Source organism: Corvus moneduloides, chromosome 4 (genome assembly GCF_009650955.1).
Source record: "Corvus moneduloides isolate bCorMon1 chromosome 4, bCorMon1.pri, whole genome shotgun sequence".
Lineage (NCBI taxonomy): Eukaryota > Metazoa > Chordata > Aves > Passeriformes > Corvidae > Corvus > Corvus moneduloides.
In genome coordinates this window covers 68,345,532-68,362,450 of record NC_045479.1, presented here as the reverse complement: position 1 = coordinate 68,362,450, position 16,919 = coordinate 68,345,532, and the positions used below count along the sequence as shown (strand labels likewise).

At 42.4% G+C, this 16,919-nt stretch overlaps 1 protein-coding gene across 2 annotated transcripts; it reads left to right on the top strand.

The window, feature by feature from the left end:
* The first annotated feature begins 205 nt into the window (after positions 1–205).
* OPTN (optineurin) lies at positions 206–16,559 on the top strand. 2 transcript variants are annotated; one of them, XM_032106777.1, is made up of 14 exons: positions 206–284; positions 937–1,113; positions 2,766–2,968; positions 5,107–5,262; positions 6,252–6,328; positions 8,383–8,514; positions 9,625–9,706; positions 10,988–11,103; positions 11,760–11,909; positions 12,883–12,976; positions 13,630–13,788; positions 14,472–14,602; positions 15,343–15,422; positions 15,583–16,559. In XM_032106777.1, the coding sequence occupies exons 2-14, from the start codon at positions 948–950 to the stop codon at positions 15,702–15,704; spliced, it is 1,668 nt and encodes a 555-aa protein (XP_031962668.1). In that variant the 5' UTR covers positions 206–284; positions 937–947; the 3' UTR covers positions 15,705–16,559. The 2 variants fall into 2 exon arrangements, with proteins under 2 accessions (XP_031962668.1, XP_031962667.1); XM_032106776.1 differs by having other exon boundaries at positions 8,380–8,514.
* Positions 16,560–16,919: the final 360 nt, after the last annotated feature.

Genomic DNA, 16,919 nt, shown 5'->3' with positions numbered 1-16,919 from the left:
TCAGAGATCTTTTCCAACCTCATCGACCCGCAGGATTTTTTCCCTTGAGGGGTGTGCTCCCCACACGACCCTGCTGCTCCACGGAGCACTTGGCTCCCGCTGCCGCTGGGCCGGCGAACCTCAGGGCGGCAGCCGGCAGAGAACGCTGGGTGCCCGGGAGGTGGGAGGCGCGGAGCTGGGAAGTCCCCGCGGAGGAGGTGGCGGAGGCGGGGACGGCGGGGGAGGGCTGGCAGTCCGGCCGTCAGCTGAGCGGGGCCGCTGCTGCCATGGGCGCGCCGTGAGGGGTGAGCGGGGACGGGGTCCCTGAGGCCAGCCCAGGGCGGGGGGCGGCGGTCGGCATGGCTGGGCTCGCCCGGTGACTCGGCGGATCCGGGGTGGGCCTGCGGGAGGGAAGGGCAAGGCGGGGAAACGCCGTTTTGCGGCTCCCGGGGGCCGCTGTGGCCCAGGGACGGAGCGGCCGTGCCTGGGCAGCAGCGGGTGCGGGCGCCGTAGCCTCCCCAGCACCGCAGCGGGGTGTGCCGGAGAACGGGAAAAGGGGACAAGAAAGCGAAAATGAAAGTTAAAAATCAGCGGAAACGGGATCTCGGCGTGAAAGGGCGCCGGGGCGCTGACAGGGCCGGGCGGGCGGCGGGGCCCGTGTGCTGTCAGGGCTGGGGAGGGAGTGGGTGAGGCGGGAGTCCCGTTTCGTTCCCAGAGGGATGGGCGGCTGAGGAAGGGTAGGTTGGCCCGAAAGATGTCTTGGCGATCATGCGGTTTAGGCCCATGGAGGATTAACCTAGGCTCACGGATACTTTGGTGTAGCGGGGTCAGAGGGATTGAAGGTGCCTGTGTGCTGTGACAAGGCACGTGGCTTATGTGTTTAATGAGTGTGTGATTATGCTTTCTTTACAATTGGGCAAGAAATTGAGAGTTTTCTCTTGGCAAACCTTGTAATAGCTGCTTCAGAGATGTCCAGCAAGTTGAAGGACTGTCCTGCTGAAAATGGAGAGCATTCCAAGAGTAAAATGGAAAATGGAGTGGACAGCATGGCTGCCCCAGCCCTTAACACCTACACCCCAGAAGAGATGTTGCAGCAGATGAAAGAATTAATCACTGAGAACAATGAGTTAAAAGGTGAATGCATATGTGAGCTGGTCTTGAGATGCAAGAGCCCCAAGTCTCTTCTGAAGCATGTGTTTTGTCCTATGTGTATGAATTTTGTGCTCATTTGTCCTTGCTGGGTAGCACTCGCGTATAAACAACTCTGCAAGTGACAATGCCAGTTTGATAAGACACATCAGTAGGATATTTGGTAGCACACATCAGATTGAATTGGTGTAGTAGATTAGGGGGAGAACAGCTCAGTGTAAGGGTGATTTTTTATATATAAACAGTATAGCACTGTGTATTTTAGGAAGTGATGTGAAAAATCTCTTCCTGTGATGTCTTTTCGCTCGTCAACCTCTAAAAGCTTTTTTGGGTTTGTATTGTAGAACTGTTGGCTCCATTACAAACATTTTGCCAAAGCTGCATCAGGAGGGGTGGGTACTGTACCTTCCGTTCTTCAAAAAGGAGTGGTGGCTATGGCAGGGTACATCTGGGAGAAACCAGTAGCTTTCCCTGAAAATCCCTAATGATTTGAGTCCTTCAGGTGAGATAGATTTGTTTCTGGATCCCAGAAATTTAGGTATCACTTATTTTTTTCTTTAAATGGTTGGAGCAAAACCCAGGGGATCTGAGAATTTTCTGTGTAAAAGACAGAGGTATCTTACTGTTTATATGACAGCATATATTTGCTGTATTGTGGTTTTACACTAGTGTTTAAATTTTTCCTGAATCATTTTTGGACCTGGTCCAAGTTCTCTGTCTCATAGGTATCTAGCAGGAAAGTTGTTTGTAGAAATACCTCTGGTATTTTGCTAAAAAGGCCTATATAATATAAGATAATGTTCTGGGACATATTTACAGCTGCTGTAACTCGTAACTTGTAGAATCATTCTCCAGACTTCATTTTTTTTCATAAGCTGAAGGATTTATGGACAGTTTATTGTATGACATCAGGACATAATGGAAGTTACTGGAAAATACAAGTATAAAGGATTTTTAAGCAACCAGCTTTGAGTTGTTTACTTTAAAAAAAGCATGTGTAAAATAATTTCATTGACTGCTTAAAAATCTTGTAAGCATTTTTCAATAGTAAGGCTGATACTGTTTCACACTGACTTTGTTACATACAGGGAACTGACTTGGCTGTAAGTTGCTTGGTATATTTTTTCAGTGCTTGCAATTGAATCTTAACCAAATGTTGGAGGAGGGCATTGTTGGGAATAGTTGAGGCATTTGATTTGATAGCATGTGTATCTGTTTCCAGGCAGTAATTTACCAGTCTAGGATGTTTTCCCTGCCGAGTCTCAGTAGTTTCAGAAGCTCAGTTCAGCAGTTTCATTTGGGCTGATCATGTAAATACCACACACAGCAAGTTACCAAATACCTCTTGTGAACAATCCTTTTTGACTTCTTGGTTTAGGAAAAAGTCAAGAAGTCAGTGAGTGTGGGCATGTGATCTCAGCAGTGGATTTAAAGCTATTTATTATAGTGCTAAGGGACTATGATAAGTTTAGTTTTGGCTTGGTATTTGAGGTACGCCAGACAGAGGCTCACATTTCATACCCAATTATTGCCAACCCGTTTGATACTGAAGAATGCTGAGCTCAGTGTAGTGGAAATCTGCTGTTTCATGGACAGTATTAATGTGATTCAATGTCTTGTCTCTGGCTGCCATTTAGAAGCCATGAAGTTGCACAACCAAGCTATGAAGGACCGTTATGAGGAACTTTCCACCTGGAGAGAGAAGCAGAAAGAAGAACGAGAATTTTATGAGTTAAAGTTTAAGGAGGCAAAGCAGTGCTTGCAGGCCAAGTGCATTGAAAACGAACAGCTACAGCAGCAACTTCAGAGCTTAAAGGAAAGAGAAGAAGGAGCTGAAATGGTAAATAAGGAATTGGTTTGATTGACATGCTTATGAATTGAAAGTCTGGAGCATTCAGTCTGTGCTATGATTCTAGGATTCATCACACTGAAAGGTTTGGAGATTTGTTAACATCCTCATTTTTATCCTTAGCTCTGACAAATGGTCTTGACCTGACTTACTCTATAAAGTGAAGCCTTTCAAAATCTAGTAACAGAAAATTATCAGATAATTTACATTTTTGTTAACTTTTAATAACAATAATTAAACTTTTTTACCTAATAAATAAGAATTAGCATTTCTTGCTGATTTTTCATTTATTCTTGGATATCTCTTGACTTTATCCTTCCCTTTGCTTGTTAGATTATCTGTCTCTCACGATCATTTAATTGCTTTGTATTGTGTTCCCAAGAGCATGTTTCCAGGGAGAAGCTGACACATAAACAAGCAAAAAAAAATTATGTGCCATCTATTTTTATTTTATCAGTCTTCTTTTATGAAGTCTGAGGTCAGATTAGATCTGTGCTTCTGCTACTCCATTTGAGTCTGACTGAGCTTTCTCTCTGTGTCCTGCCTTTGGCTCTGTTACACATAATTTCTAATGTTGCAGGTGGTTGCACAGTAGCCAGGCAACATTTTGCAGGTGGTACTGAAGGCATCTGTGGGCAAAGCCGATCAAAACAAAACCTGCTTTGTGTTCCACATGGTCATGTGAAAAGTTACTTAACAAGAAGTTCCATGCAGAGCCAAACTGATGCATTCTGGTGTCTGGTACCTCCAGGACTCATGTGGATTCTCTGTTGTCTGATGAAGGATGAGTGTATTAACGTTTTTCTCAACAGAGTCACTAGTAAACTATCCTTTCCTCTCCTGACTGTTTTATGGAACTCAGTAAGAAATGTTTCAGCCTGTAAATCAAAATTGGCCAATAAACTCAGAAGATGCAAGGGGGAGGAAAGTCACGTTTAAATAGTGGGATTGTGTAAGTATTACTTACACAATCTTTACAGACTGAAAGTTCTGTTTCAGGATTGTCAGGAAAATTCAGGATTTCATAAATCATTCAGAATTTCCTAAATCTGGAATTTTTTTTTTTAAGGAAAAGTAGAGGATTTATAATCCTTCTACCTGTTGTAGAACTTGCACTTTGAATGCTTTTCCAGCCTGCTTGAGAAATCTAAAATCTCTCTTTCACTGGAACTGACTCTAAATGCATCCTCTTACAGTATAAGCACAAAATCAGAGGGAGCAAGAGGTCAGAGAGGGAGAGTGCTATTGTGGGATGAGAGACACTGTCAGCATAGAGATAATTTGGAGATTCAGCATAATCATAGCTTAGAATGTAATTCAGACTCCAGGAATTGTCCAGAATTTGCATTGATGGTATGTGGTGTAATAAAGGCATTATCAGGAGGTGGAAGGCTCAGATTACAAAATGAGGAAGAAACAAACTCACAGGGAAAGTTTCATAATGGGGAGCGGCATTCAAATGAGAGGGAAAAATGAGTCCTGCTGGTTATGTAGAAGCTTAAGAGAGGGTTTTGAGTATCCTAGAGAAAGGGAACAGGCAGAAGGCAAAGGAGATGGTCATGATTGGAAGGAGAGAAGTGTGGAAGAATCTGTGAGGAACAGAGACTTTGTAGAAGGGATCTAGGACTTTGTGTGAAAGTCAGGGAATCGAAGAGATTTATACGTGGAAATGGGGTACAAAGAAGTTACATGGTGGGGAAAGGCTAAGAATGGGGCATGTGGAAAAACTCGCTGCCCACTGGTCTTTTCTCCCTTGAATCTTAGTTAGATTTGGGAAAATAGGGATATGGGTGAAAAAATGCAATAATTGTGGAGGTTGGCTGATACCCTATGTGGTAGCAAAGGGTATGGATTTAGGCAAAAATTTACATCCTAATTATCTGTGCATTGAGAGAACCAGTCCCATGTTTTCCAGCAGCATGACCCCCAGTGTTTGATTAACTTGGTTTTATAGTTTAGACTTCTTGCTGTTGAGTGAACCAAAACATAGTTTAGAGGTCTGTACAGTGGGTTTTCCCAGGCAAGCCTGAACAGAAAAGAAGGGATGTAGAACACAGTTGTGTTCAGGTTCTGTGCTCCTTGGCTGGTGTTCCCTTTTGGTTGGCTAATGCGGAGTGTGTTTATCCCAGGAGGGCTGCATGGCTCCTGAGAAGGAAGTGAGGCAGCTGAAGTCCCAGGTGCAGCGGCTCCAGGCTGAGAAGGCAGATCTGCTCGCCATCATTTCAGAGCTGCAGGTCAAGCTGAACATCTCAGCAGAGGATTCCTTTGTGGAGATTGGGATGAACGTAAGTATAGGGAATAAAAGAAACACAGTAACCTGCAGCCAGGTTTTGTGAATCTTTGGTCTCTTACACTACCTGCTGTGGAACACTTGTGTATTACAAAATGTAGTGGTAAAGTCCTTCCTCTTTAAAGTTCTAAGTAAATTAATTTCATAGATAGTCTCTATTGCACTAGTTAAAAATGTTAAGTTTTTTCTTAGTTGGAATTTCTGGGAACATCAGTGCTGTGTTTTGTTAAGGGGCAACACCTGTGCATAGACAGGGGGTATTTTCTTTTGAGAATGGGCTTACTTCCTACTGACGGATAGGTAGAGATGCAGGCAAACAAAATTAAATGCAAAACTCTATAGAATGTTCCCTAGAGGCATAAATATGTACTTATTTTGCAGCTCTTGTATCTGGAAAATCTTCACAGGCAAACTGAAATGTGAAAATGCAGGCCTCTGCTATCCTTCTATCCCCCATATCCTCTCTCTGGAAAGTAGAGGTGCAACAAGAAATTAAAATAATTTAATTAAAACTTCTTTGGAGTTGTCAGATAGAACTCAGGGGTGCATTCTTTTTTTTGCTAGAAGGATTCTCCTTTGGGCTACAAAGATCAAGGGGTGGGGTTTGTAGTGGGAAAGAAGAGTGGTTCTTTAGGAGGCAGGAGAGTGATTTCTAGGCTTATATTGAAAGTCACCTGCGGTGCCATTGACTTGCTGTGTGGTGCCCAGTCATCCTCACAGGGGAGAGTGGCTGTGGAAGTTGCTGATGAATGGAGAAAGGGAAATCTCATTGTTGTTCCTCTTCTCTGATCAAGCTGGAAGAGCTACAGGAAGTATTTAAATCAAGAATTTCCAAACATGGAGATGATCTGTAGGAGTTTTTTATTTATCTCTACTGCCATGATAGCAATTCTCCCTGTTTTTCTTCATTCCTTAACTCAAATAAATAAAACTCTGTCCTGCTTAGTACAAATACCAAGCTAATCGTGTTTTTTTCTCTCCTAGGAAGGGGAAATAAATAGAACTGCAAAGGAACATCAAGAGAATAGTGGTGAAATGCCCAGTAATGATGCTGTCTACATGTACGTAGGTTCTTGTGTGATGTATGTGATTCAGACTTTTGCCTCGGGTTTTGTTTTCAATGTAAGGAGACTTCTTTCTATGAGGAATGTGCTGGAAAATCCTCTTTTTCTTTAGCTTTGCACCCCTCCATTGCAGTAGCTCTACCTTCCTAGCATGTGGAAGCTCTCTGACATTTTTCCTTCCAATTTTTCCTAGCTGACAAGAGGGAATACATATTCTGGTCAGTTGGCCAGGCATTTATGGACATTCTGACTTGCCAACTCTTCAGGCTTTTAAGGGAGTCCAAACAAATGACAAAGATAGATGTTGCAGGGACTTCTTCCTTCCTAATCATTGGAGACCATCTAATAGAGTATCTGTCCTCTACCAAATTATATTGATGTTGGTAAGAGTTAGAGGTCTTGTAGTGTTTCAGATCTGACCCTGTTTGTGTGGGGTTGGTATGAAGTGTATCTATGATGGGGTAGACACACAGTGCAATAATATAGTCCTTGCTTTTCAGGTCACTGGGTTTAAGATACCAGCATTCTGTTCAGGTTACTTATCAAAATTTGATCTTTACATCAGCTCTAGGACACAAGGGACTTTCTTGCCCCTGGCTGAACCTTTACTCCTCGTGGACATAGACAACTGATACTGTTAAACTTTCCAGTTTGGGTACTGCCCAATTTAGCAGCTAGGTGGTTTTGGCTGAACTCTTATTTACTCTGTGCCTTTGCTTTTGAAAGGGAAGGATATGGAAAATGCTAAGGACATAGCAAGCCAGAAAGCTGTGCACCATGTACAAGTTGTCACTTCCTATGTCACTGCAAGGGAGAACAGTGTTTCAATGTAATATCATAGAAACTTGTCCCTCAGGATGCAGTTAAGAAGTTGAAAGAGGAGAGAAAAAAAAGCATTACAGTTGTGGATGAAACTGAGAGAGTTGCTGACCACAGACTGGGCTGCAAGTATTAAGCTTGTTGTTAGTTGTGGCTTGTGAGAACACTGATTATGAGAAGACATTCCCTGTGGGACTTACCTTTGGAGGAGAATCTGGGCCATATCTACAAGAACAGGGGACATACGTACCTCTTAAAATATTTCCAGTGTCACCACGTGTCTTTGTCCAGCACTGAAACTTGAGACGGGTGCTGTTAACAGGTTCAAAGAAATGTGATCCACTCAAGATGGATTTATTTCTGTAAGGGTAGAACTACACTAAAAATCCCCTGATAAAAGTTATTTACTTAAAATATCCTGGCTGAACACTGTCTTTCGGGTATCGAATTTTGCTCACCAGAGGCTTCTAGTTTTCAGGAGCACACAGAAGACTCTGCTTTGCTTTGTTTTCTGAACTACAAAAGCAAAGTTTTTAACACATGCCGTTTTACAGCTGAGACTCTGAAATGCATAGTATAACTTGCCTATCTTCCATATAGTTTGGGGATTTTGACTTTCTGTTTAGATGGCCGTAAAAATGGAGGTAATGGAATACAGTAGTTTATCACTTACCCTATTTTTAGGAGCTTTGTATTTGTTCTGGTTCACTTTTCAGTAGCATAATATGATTTTGAGAAGAGCTATAAAATGTGAGGAGTGAAACATTAAAGAGATTTTTTCTGAAAAAGTGATTTCTGATTACCATTTTTAGTAAGATATGCTTTCTTTTCCTGTAAAGGAGCGAGGCAGAGATAAGAAATGTTCCATGTTTTATTGTAAAAAAATGTTTGTAGGAAGAGACAGCAGCATTTTGCAGAAAGGGCTGCAAAATTGGTCAGAATAAGTGCATTGGGTTTTGTATTGTCATGACTGCTTTTGCTTTCCTTGCTTAAGTGCTAAATTGTTCCCCCAGCTGGAAGGGAATTGCCTGAGCCCTTCGTTTGCACACAGAGAGGCTGTGGCTACTGGTCTTGGCTTTTGGGAATTGGGAATGAGCTGTTTGCTCAGAGCATTGGTTTTCAGCATTGTGTGAAATGGTGGCCTCTCAGACTGGATCCCAGCATTAGGGTTAATGGAGTGCTCTGCTAAAGGGATAGCTGTTTTTATTTACATCTGGTTTGGTTTGAAGCAGGAGCAAATCTGCTGATGAATCTAAGAATTTGGAGTCTGAGGAGCTAACTGTGAGCCAGCTGCTCTGCTGCCTTAGAAATGAAACTCAGAAGAGGGAAAAACTTGAGAAGGAACTGCAGGATCACAAAGAGAGGTATGAAGTAGGTGCACTGTAACATTTGGAGCTGTTTTCTTTCAGGGCTGCTCCAGTTACCAAGTCTCTGAATGATCAGCAACGAGCTGAAATATCAGTGTGATTTGGATGGGGAAATTCCTGAGCACTAAGCTGTAGTAACATTTTGTGGTTGTCCTTATAGGGATAAACCACAGGTTCTCTTCCATGGGCAAAAGAGAATTTATTTTGATTTCCTGAAGCAAATTGCCCATTTCCCCTTGGATTTGAACTATCCCCAGGTTATTCAGAAAGATATGATGACTAGTTGAGGGTGTTCTCTCCATTCACTCCTCCACAGTTTGGTTTTGTATGAATCATCTCTGTGTGTGGGGCCTTAACCAAATCACTGTATCTAAAACAGGATTACAGTCCTCTTCGTGATATTGGTAGGCTACATTTAGCAGTATGTGAGCTTGCAAAAGCTCCTTAGAAATGTATAAAATAAGTTTCATTCCAAACTTGTCTAAGAGAGATTTTTCACAGTGAGACCTGCATGAGGGTCTGTCTCAGCTCAGTTCTGTGGATATAAATCAGCATGACTGTTCAGGAGTGGTAAATTCCTCAAGCAGTTCCAGATCCCCACTCCACAGAGACAAAATAAGACTTCCTGGACATTATCTACTATGAAAGGTTGGTGTCACAGTAATTGCTTCTATGTGGTCTTCCTAGAAGAGGTAATGAGCCATAACCAAACAATTTTTAGAAACTTCAGCCCCTGGAAATACCACCGAAAACCAGAGGCAATATTAATCACTGGATTCAGTGAACAGACTGACCTATTTCCAAAGAGCTGGCAGTTTTGGACTGTACCAAAAATCAGTCCCTTTGGACTGAATGTCATGACCTTCACCACACCTACAGACTTACACATTCATTTTAATTAAATGTACACAGTGTCCTGTGTTCTTCAAGAACCCCCATGATTGTGCAGGTCTTCCTGCATGTCTGTGCTTTCCATTCTGCCTTGTGCTTTTTTGTGGCTCTCATGTTACAGAGAGAGTACATCACTTGCATGAAATCCTTGCATAGTCATGATCTCACCTGAAACATAAGCCAAATCCATCATTATTGGCTCCTTCTGTTTTCCAGACTGTCAAAGCTGGAGGAGGAAACCAGAAGCTGCCTGGAGAGTGGGACACAAACTGAACAGGAAGAAGAGAGTTCAGAAGCTGTAAGTACCTGTCTGCAGCCAAGATATAAGAACATACAGCTGACCTGTTGGGGTCAGCAACCTCAGGGTCTAGATTTTCTCTTGCACTCATGGAGCAAGGGGCAATTGTCCTGCACAGGAAATGGAAGTGAACGTTGAACTCTCCACTATGTATCTTAGAGATGGTTCCAAATTACACCAGCCACTACAAAGGGGTGGGGCTGGTGGCCAAGTATTAGGGAGACTCGGCATAACTGCAGTTATACCTCATTGCCCTGGCCATGCCCAGTAAACAGAGAGAAATACAGTAATTTCTACCTCCAGAAATCATCTAGACTAGGTGAATTTCCTAACTGCTGCCTAGGTCAGCTTTTGGATCAGAATCCAGTGGCAGTACACTGTAAAACAGACTTTAAATGTGGAGCTCATATGGCACCTGCTTTAGGTTTGTTCATTTTTTTAGTGGGATTACAATGGCAGGGCATAACTATCTTGGATTGAGACACAGTTCCAGGCAAAAACTTAGTCCTGATGTTTTCAGTTAAGGGTTTGAAAGAATGCTGGGGTTGGGATTCAGCTCCAGTCAGATGCTTAAACTTCTGTGCTTGCAGCTGTAAGCTTCTGTGTGAGATGAGCATACAATCCCATAGCCTTGGAGATCTTCGTTGGTTCAGTGCAACTGCATAATACAGGCAACGAAGAGTGCCTGTATGTGAGGTGTATGGGTTTCTGAAGTGCTGCATGGGACTTAGAAATATGCTATGGGACCTGTTGGAGAACTGTGCCCTTCTGAAGGTCAGGGCAAGTGTTTCAAGGCAGGGCTGGATTGGTTAAATAAGACCAGTCTGCAGCTGGGCCAAGGGATGCCCTTCCTAGGGAAAGCAGATGATGACTCAGTTAATTAATGCTTCCCAGTGCTCTTATCTCAACTTTGCCTCAGTTACACCCTGAGCCCAAAGCTCCTCACTGAAGTGCTGATACTGAGGTCAGCACTTGTGCTTGTGCTGGCAGCCGTTTCCATCTACACTGTTGGGTTTCTCCTGAGGCTGTTGTCAGCGGAACTCATGTTACCTGCCCCTGTGGTAAAATGCAGGTCTTTAGTGGGACAGTGTGGGGGGGCAGTGTGGAATAATTGTAAAGCCTTGTAGATGAGACCTTATTACTAAGTGTAGAGTGGAACTGTGCAGACTGGCTTAGGCTGTTTTCTCTGGATAAAGAGTAACACTTCCTGCTTATCTCTTAGCCTGCAGCTTTACTATCTTGAATTGTCCATATGTAATTTTCATTATTTTTCTCTAAAAGGTTGGCAGTGAAGTAGAAACCCTGAACCTGCAAGTTTGTGCTCTGTTTAAAGAGCTCCAGGAAGCCCATGAGAAGTTAACAGAAGCAGAATTGATTCAGAAGAAACTTCAAGAAAAGTAAGGCTCCGAAGAGCAAAAGTTCTGTCATGACACCCAGTACATCCTTGCATGGCAACTCCCACCTGGGGAAACTCACCAGCTCTACAAGTATCAACTTAAATAACTGTTTCGTAGAAGTGCTGTAAAAGAATGCTCTTTCTTTGGAGAGATGCTGAAATACAGCAATTGTCAGAAAATCTGAGCTGCCAACCTAGTTCTACAAATAGAACCTCAGTGCCTTGAATTACAAGATTCAGGTTTTAACCTTTCATGATGTAAAGGCAAATCTTTTCTGTTTTCTCCTTCCTAGAATCAATCCTTATTCTGGCTTTAGAGAAAAAAGCCAAGGGAACTGGTTATGACCTTTTCACTTGAGCTGTCTGGGGTTTTGAAGGAAGTTATGTAGGTTATAAAAGACCCTCACTTTTTTTGCTTAGTTTCCTGTCGAATTCCAGTTCTTTGAGATTCATAATAGTAAGAAAGTAAGTGTTGGTTTTGGTAGCTGTGCTTTCTGATGGTTGTGTATAGACTGATTTTTGTCTTTCTGTGTTCTTCATCAAAATAAGCCTTTAAAGTGGACCACACAAATACTCTTTTTACTATATGCCTAGTGGGAAGAATCCATCAGGAGAGGGTGAACAGGAGAGATCAACCCTTTTTTCCTGTTCTGTCAGGTGCCAGGTACTGGAAAGGAAAAGCTTGGCTGCTGCATCAGAATTGGAGGAGAAGCAGCAGCTAATATATACCATCAAGAAGCTGGAACTTCAGGTGGAGAGTATACAGGCAGAGGTCAAGCTGGAACAAGCCAAGACACATGAAGAAAAGTGAGTATGACTTGGTTTTGTATTCCAGGGAGGTATTGTCAGTGAGGAAGCGAAATCCAAGGGAATCTGGTCAAAAGGGGAATTGAATCTGAAGTATTACTTTTGTGTCCTGCACCCTTTGAAACTATGTTATGTTTGTAGATTATGAAGTAGAAGTCTGTATTATTTCATCTACTGAACCTCTCACTTAGGAATACTTGAGCTGTCAACTCTGACTTGTATCTTCCTTTAATCATAAAGTCAAAGGTGGAATAGAGCTGGGTGTAACATACAAGTGGAGGAAGCAGAGAAGTGACAACAGCTGTGCCACGGACTAGCAGGGGTAAATGCGGACACATCCTGGAGGGCAGGGACAAGTCAGGTGGTGACAGTGCTGGGAAAGTGACTTTAATGAAGAGGTCTGCAATCCCTACAATATGTTTGCACTAGGAGAGTCAAGTGTGTGGTGAAGCTGAGGTAAAGAGAGGCTGTTTGCTTTGGCTCCCTGCTCCCTTTCATGTGTAGTCCATGTAAGGAGTGAAAATGTTGGTCCAAGCTGTTCAGAGAAGTTGAACTTCCTGAAGGACACATCTTCTAGCTGCTGCAGAAGCTGCTTGTTATCTTTGGAGTCTGTGTCTTGTTTTTCTGATGAATTCTCCTTTACCTGAAGTCTGAGTCAAGACTTGGATGTCTTCCTTAGAGGGGTGTTACATTTTTAACAGAATTTGTGAGCTTCAAATAAAAATACTGAGTAATGGATTCTTCAATATGAAATGCAGATGATCACTAAGGACATTCATTGTCACTCAATCCATGGATAGAGCAGCACACAACTCATTGGAAGAGAGATGTTCAGAAATGGAGCATAACTTTTTCTCACCAGAAATGCAAATTGATTTGCAAGAAGCCAGTAGTGGCTTTTTTTAAAGTTCTAACATTATTTAGATTTCAAAGAATTGTTTCAAACCTTCATCTCTTTTCTTGTCATAAACAGGGCAAGATACAATAACCTCCAGGATTCATATAGCAAACTCCTTCCAGAACTCACTGAGGCAATGAAAAAAATTGATGAAATGAAACTCAAAGAGGTAAACTCATCACAAGAAGAAATCATAATTAATTAGGGGTGAGCGGGAAGGGATGGGACAACATCTCTAGGATCAAATTTGGGCAGGAAACCATTGTCATCCCTTCTACATAATAACATGCAACATAGCAGCACTGCTCTGATAAACATAGATCCTGTGGTGTCAGTTACAGAGAACTTTATTCACACATTAGTCCTTCCATGGTGTAAGGTCTAATCTGCAGTTCAGCATAGAGTCCAGTCCTTAGACAGAAGTGATAGACACATCAGTGTTCCTGCAGCATCATTTAAAAAATTGTGGTAAATATATAAACATTTTTGTATTCTTAAATAGAATGCCTGCCACAAGGAAGTCTTGTTAATAACTGAGCCACCATGGAAGTGCCAGATTGTTCTGTGTAATTTCAGAAACTAGGAAAACATCTTTTACAATGTCCACTAGGGAGTTGTCTTTTAACTTGATACAATGTAGTTTGAAAGCTCAAAACTAATCTTTAAGGTAAAAATATCAGTCACCACTGCTGTCTTAGTCCAAGCTCCTTTGGTGACCAAAACTGGAACCTTTTCGAAGGACAGGAGGAGTAAGAAGCAAAGATTCACTTTGAGGAGGGTCGTATTTGGAGTTCGTCTCATAATCACAGTTCTTCTTTGCAGCTGAACAAAGTGGATAAAGATGTGGTGGAACAACTGACAGCAAAGGTGGAGTTGGCAGAACAAGCCCTTGCTGCAAAGCAGCTCCAGATAGATGAAATGAAGCAGCTAATTGCTAAGCAAGAGGAGGACCTTGAAACTATGTCTGTGCTCCGTGCTCAGGTATCAGCTCTTCTTCACAAACTGGCTACTTCCCCGATCCAATATTCAGAAACCAGGAAGTATTTAATGGCTCACTCTGGAACACTGAATACGTTTTCTCAACTTCAAAGCATGATTCCCCTTACTTGGCTTGCCTTGCAGATCCCTGCAGAGCCTTTACCCACTATATTCTTGGGCTCTGTAGGAGGAGCTGTGTATGCTGGAGTCTGGCACAACAAACAGAAGTTGGGAGTAGATGTGTATTTAGAACCACTGGCTTAAGAATCACTGCGTATGTTTTAGGGATGATTTTACTCAAACCAGCATATGTTAAGTGACTAAAAAGGGTTTGCCTCACATTTAAGGCACAGAACTGGCATCTTGGCCTGCTTCCACTATCTGAGCCACAGATTTGTCAGTGTAATAAGTCAAGTCACCTCCTCACTGCTTGTCTGTGCCTCGTTTCTGTTTCTGTACAGCAGGGGCAATAGCTGTGTCCCAGGTAAGACACTCGGAGTACCTTTTACAGAGTCCAGAAACAATTACGTCTCCTTCACCTTGTGAGAAGTGCAGGTCTTGGCTTTGCAGTGTGTGGGTGTTTTGAGTAGATGCAGGTTATGATACAGATTTGTAATTTTGACATGTAATATACGAATATACTTTAGTCAAAGTTACAAATTTTCTGATTTCATTTCTCTGATCAGATGGAGGTTTATTGTTCTGATTTCCATGCTGAGAGGGCAGCGAGAGAGAAGATCCATGAGGAGAAGGAGCAGTTGGCTGTCCAGCTGGCATACCTGCTAAAAGAACAGCAAAACCTTGAGGATCTTAGCCGGTGAGAACAGACTTTGGCTGAACTGCCTTTGCACTGTCCTGTTACTCTCTCTATTGGAGTTGACCAACACTGTCTTGCGAGCATCTCAGTAGAAAGGCAAATAACTTTTCATACATTTCTTGCTTAATTTGAATTTAAAAGGAGGAAAAAAGTGAATTGGCTGACTTCTCATTTTAATTTTCTGGTAGAATCTCTGTAAAGTGTGTTAGTTCTTAGTTGGGCGCCTTAGTAAGTTTTCATTTGGGATGATTCATGCTTGGTAAATTCTCCCTGTTGATCCATGTGAGTTTCTTTGGGTTCTGGGCATCAATTTTAGCAGTGAATCTGCAGCTAATCTTGCTGCTTGTGTGCCAGGGATATCTGCTGCTTCTACAGGAGGCAGTGGTGAGTACACAGTTCTGAGTACTGTGGTAGTTGAATCAAGCTACATTTCACATTAACTGTACACTAAGCCCTTTTTCTGGTATAACTTGTTATAGCTTTAAGCAAATTTGCAGTTTTCCCTGAACAGCTGAGAGTCCTTGGAGCTTTCCAGAGAAGTGTGCCCTAGGTCCCTAGGTGTGTGGCTGCCCAAATCCCGCTGCTGCTGTCAGTTGCATGACCCTGATTTCAGCAGGCCTCTGATCTCACAAAGCAGTGGCATTTCTAGGTCCTCTTTCTGAGCATCAGTTGTGAACTAAATGCATGACCAGCTGACAGGAGTCTGTTTTCAGAGCCCTTGACTTGTTTATTCTCCACAGAACCTCTCTGGCAGAGATGCAGAGTCGCCACGGAGCCAGGATGCCGGATCGGGAGCACTCGCCTCACCTTGTCCAAAGAGGTACTGCAAGCACCTTCTCCAGCTCTCGGGGTCAGGTTCAGGTTAAACCAGCTTTGCTTGGCTGCAGGCAGCTTCCCTCTGGCTGTTCTGGCAGCTGGGTGGCTGCAGAGAGCAAAATCAGGTAATACAACAGGTAATCATTCATCTTGTCTGCTTGCAGGAACCAATAGTCAAGACTGGCAAGAGCAGCAGAATATTTCAGTTTATTCATGTCCTAAATGTGAAGAAATTCTACCTGATTTGGACACTCTGCAGATTCACGTTATGGACTGCATTAACTGAGTGATGCCCTCCAATTCTTCATCTTCTGGAATTTCACCTGCCAAACACTTTGGGTTTCTTTCTTTCTTACTCAAACAATGCTCAGCTCTTATGTCCTGTGAAGGAGTTTTTCAGGGGTTTTCTCATTAATCCAGTGGGAAAAGGGTTATTCTTCCCCTGCCCTGTAGTCACTAATTTTGTTGTAATCTGCTTTAGGGAAGGTGTTTTCATAGATTAACAACATGGATATGCTACAGAACTCGCAGTGTGTCTGCTGCTACGAAATCTTTCAGGAACATTCCCCGGAAGTGCTCTGCTCTGTGGCTGCCCTGCAGAACGGGGCTCAATCACTGAAGTCGGAGGAGAGATGAGATATTTGCTGATCAACTCAAAGTACTGTGAGACTGTAAATACTTCATCTCTCATACACTATATACCAGGAAATTAATACATGAAAAAAGCTGTTCGAGAAGCTTTCAGCAAAATGGAATAGTGCTGTATTCATCGAACATTTGAAGTGAGCCCTGCTCTTCCTCCAGATGGCCATTTTATTGCTGCCCTTGTGACCATACTAATCTGATGTTAAATTTTCGATGGCTTATGTAACTTCTTGCTTTAGCCAGATGTGGGTAAGGTTTAAAATGGATCAGCTAGGTCTGATATATGTAGCTCCTGGTATTCTCAAGTCACTTGGTTTTATAGAACTGTTAATTTTTATGATGTTGTCTTAATTTTTCTTTATTATAATAAAAGCATTTGAACTTGTACAGTATTGTGGTAGAAAGATGGATGTAACTGAGATGGATGTAACCTAATTTAAAAAGAGTATAGTGGATTTTCACATATCAAAATAAATCTATTACAATTATAAATTTATCTATGCCTGTGAATACTGGGGAGACTGAAACAGGATTGCAAATTCCTATGTCTGAAAAACTTGTGTATAAAGAACTGTTGCAGATTAGTTCTGTTCTGGCCCTCCCAGGTGCTTTTATCTCGACAAAAGGGAGACAATCTGGTTTTTGCCCTTGTAATTTGTGTAAGTTTTTTACTTTGTCACTGTTCTAATTATCACTTGTAGATTCTGGATTCTTATTTTCAATTACAGCTCGTATATAGCTTCATCCATAATTTCAGGTAACACAAGAGCTGACTATTGTGAAGAGGTATTCATCAGCCTGGTTGCAACCTTCTTCATCAATTACAGGTAGTCCCAGCAGATGCAATCTCTTACTG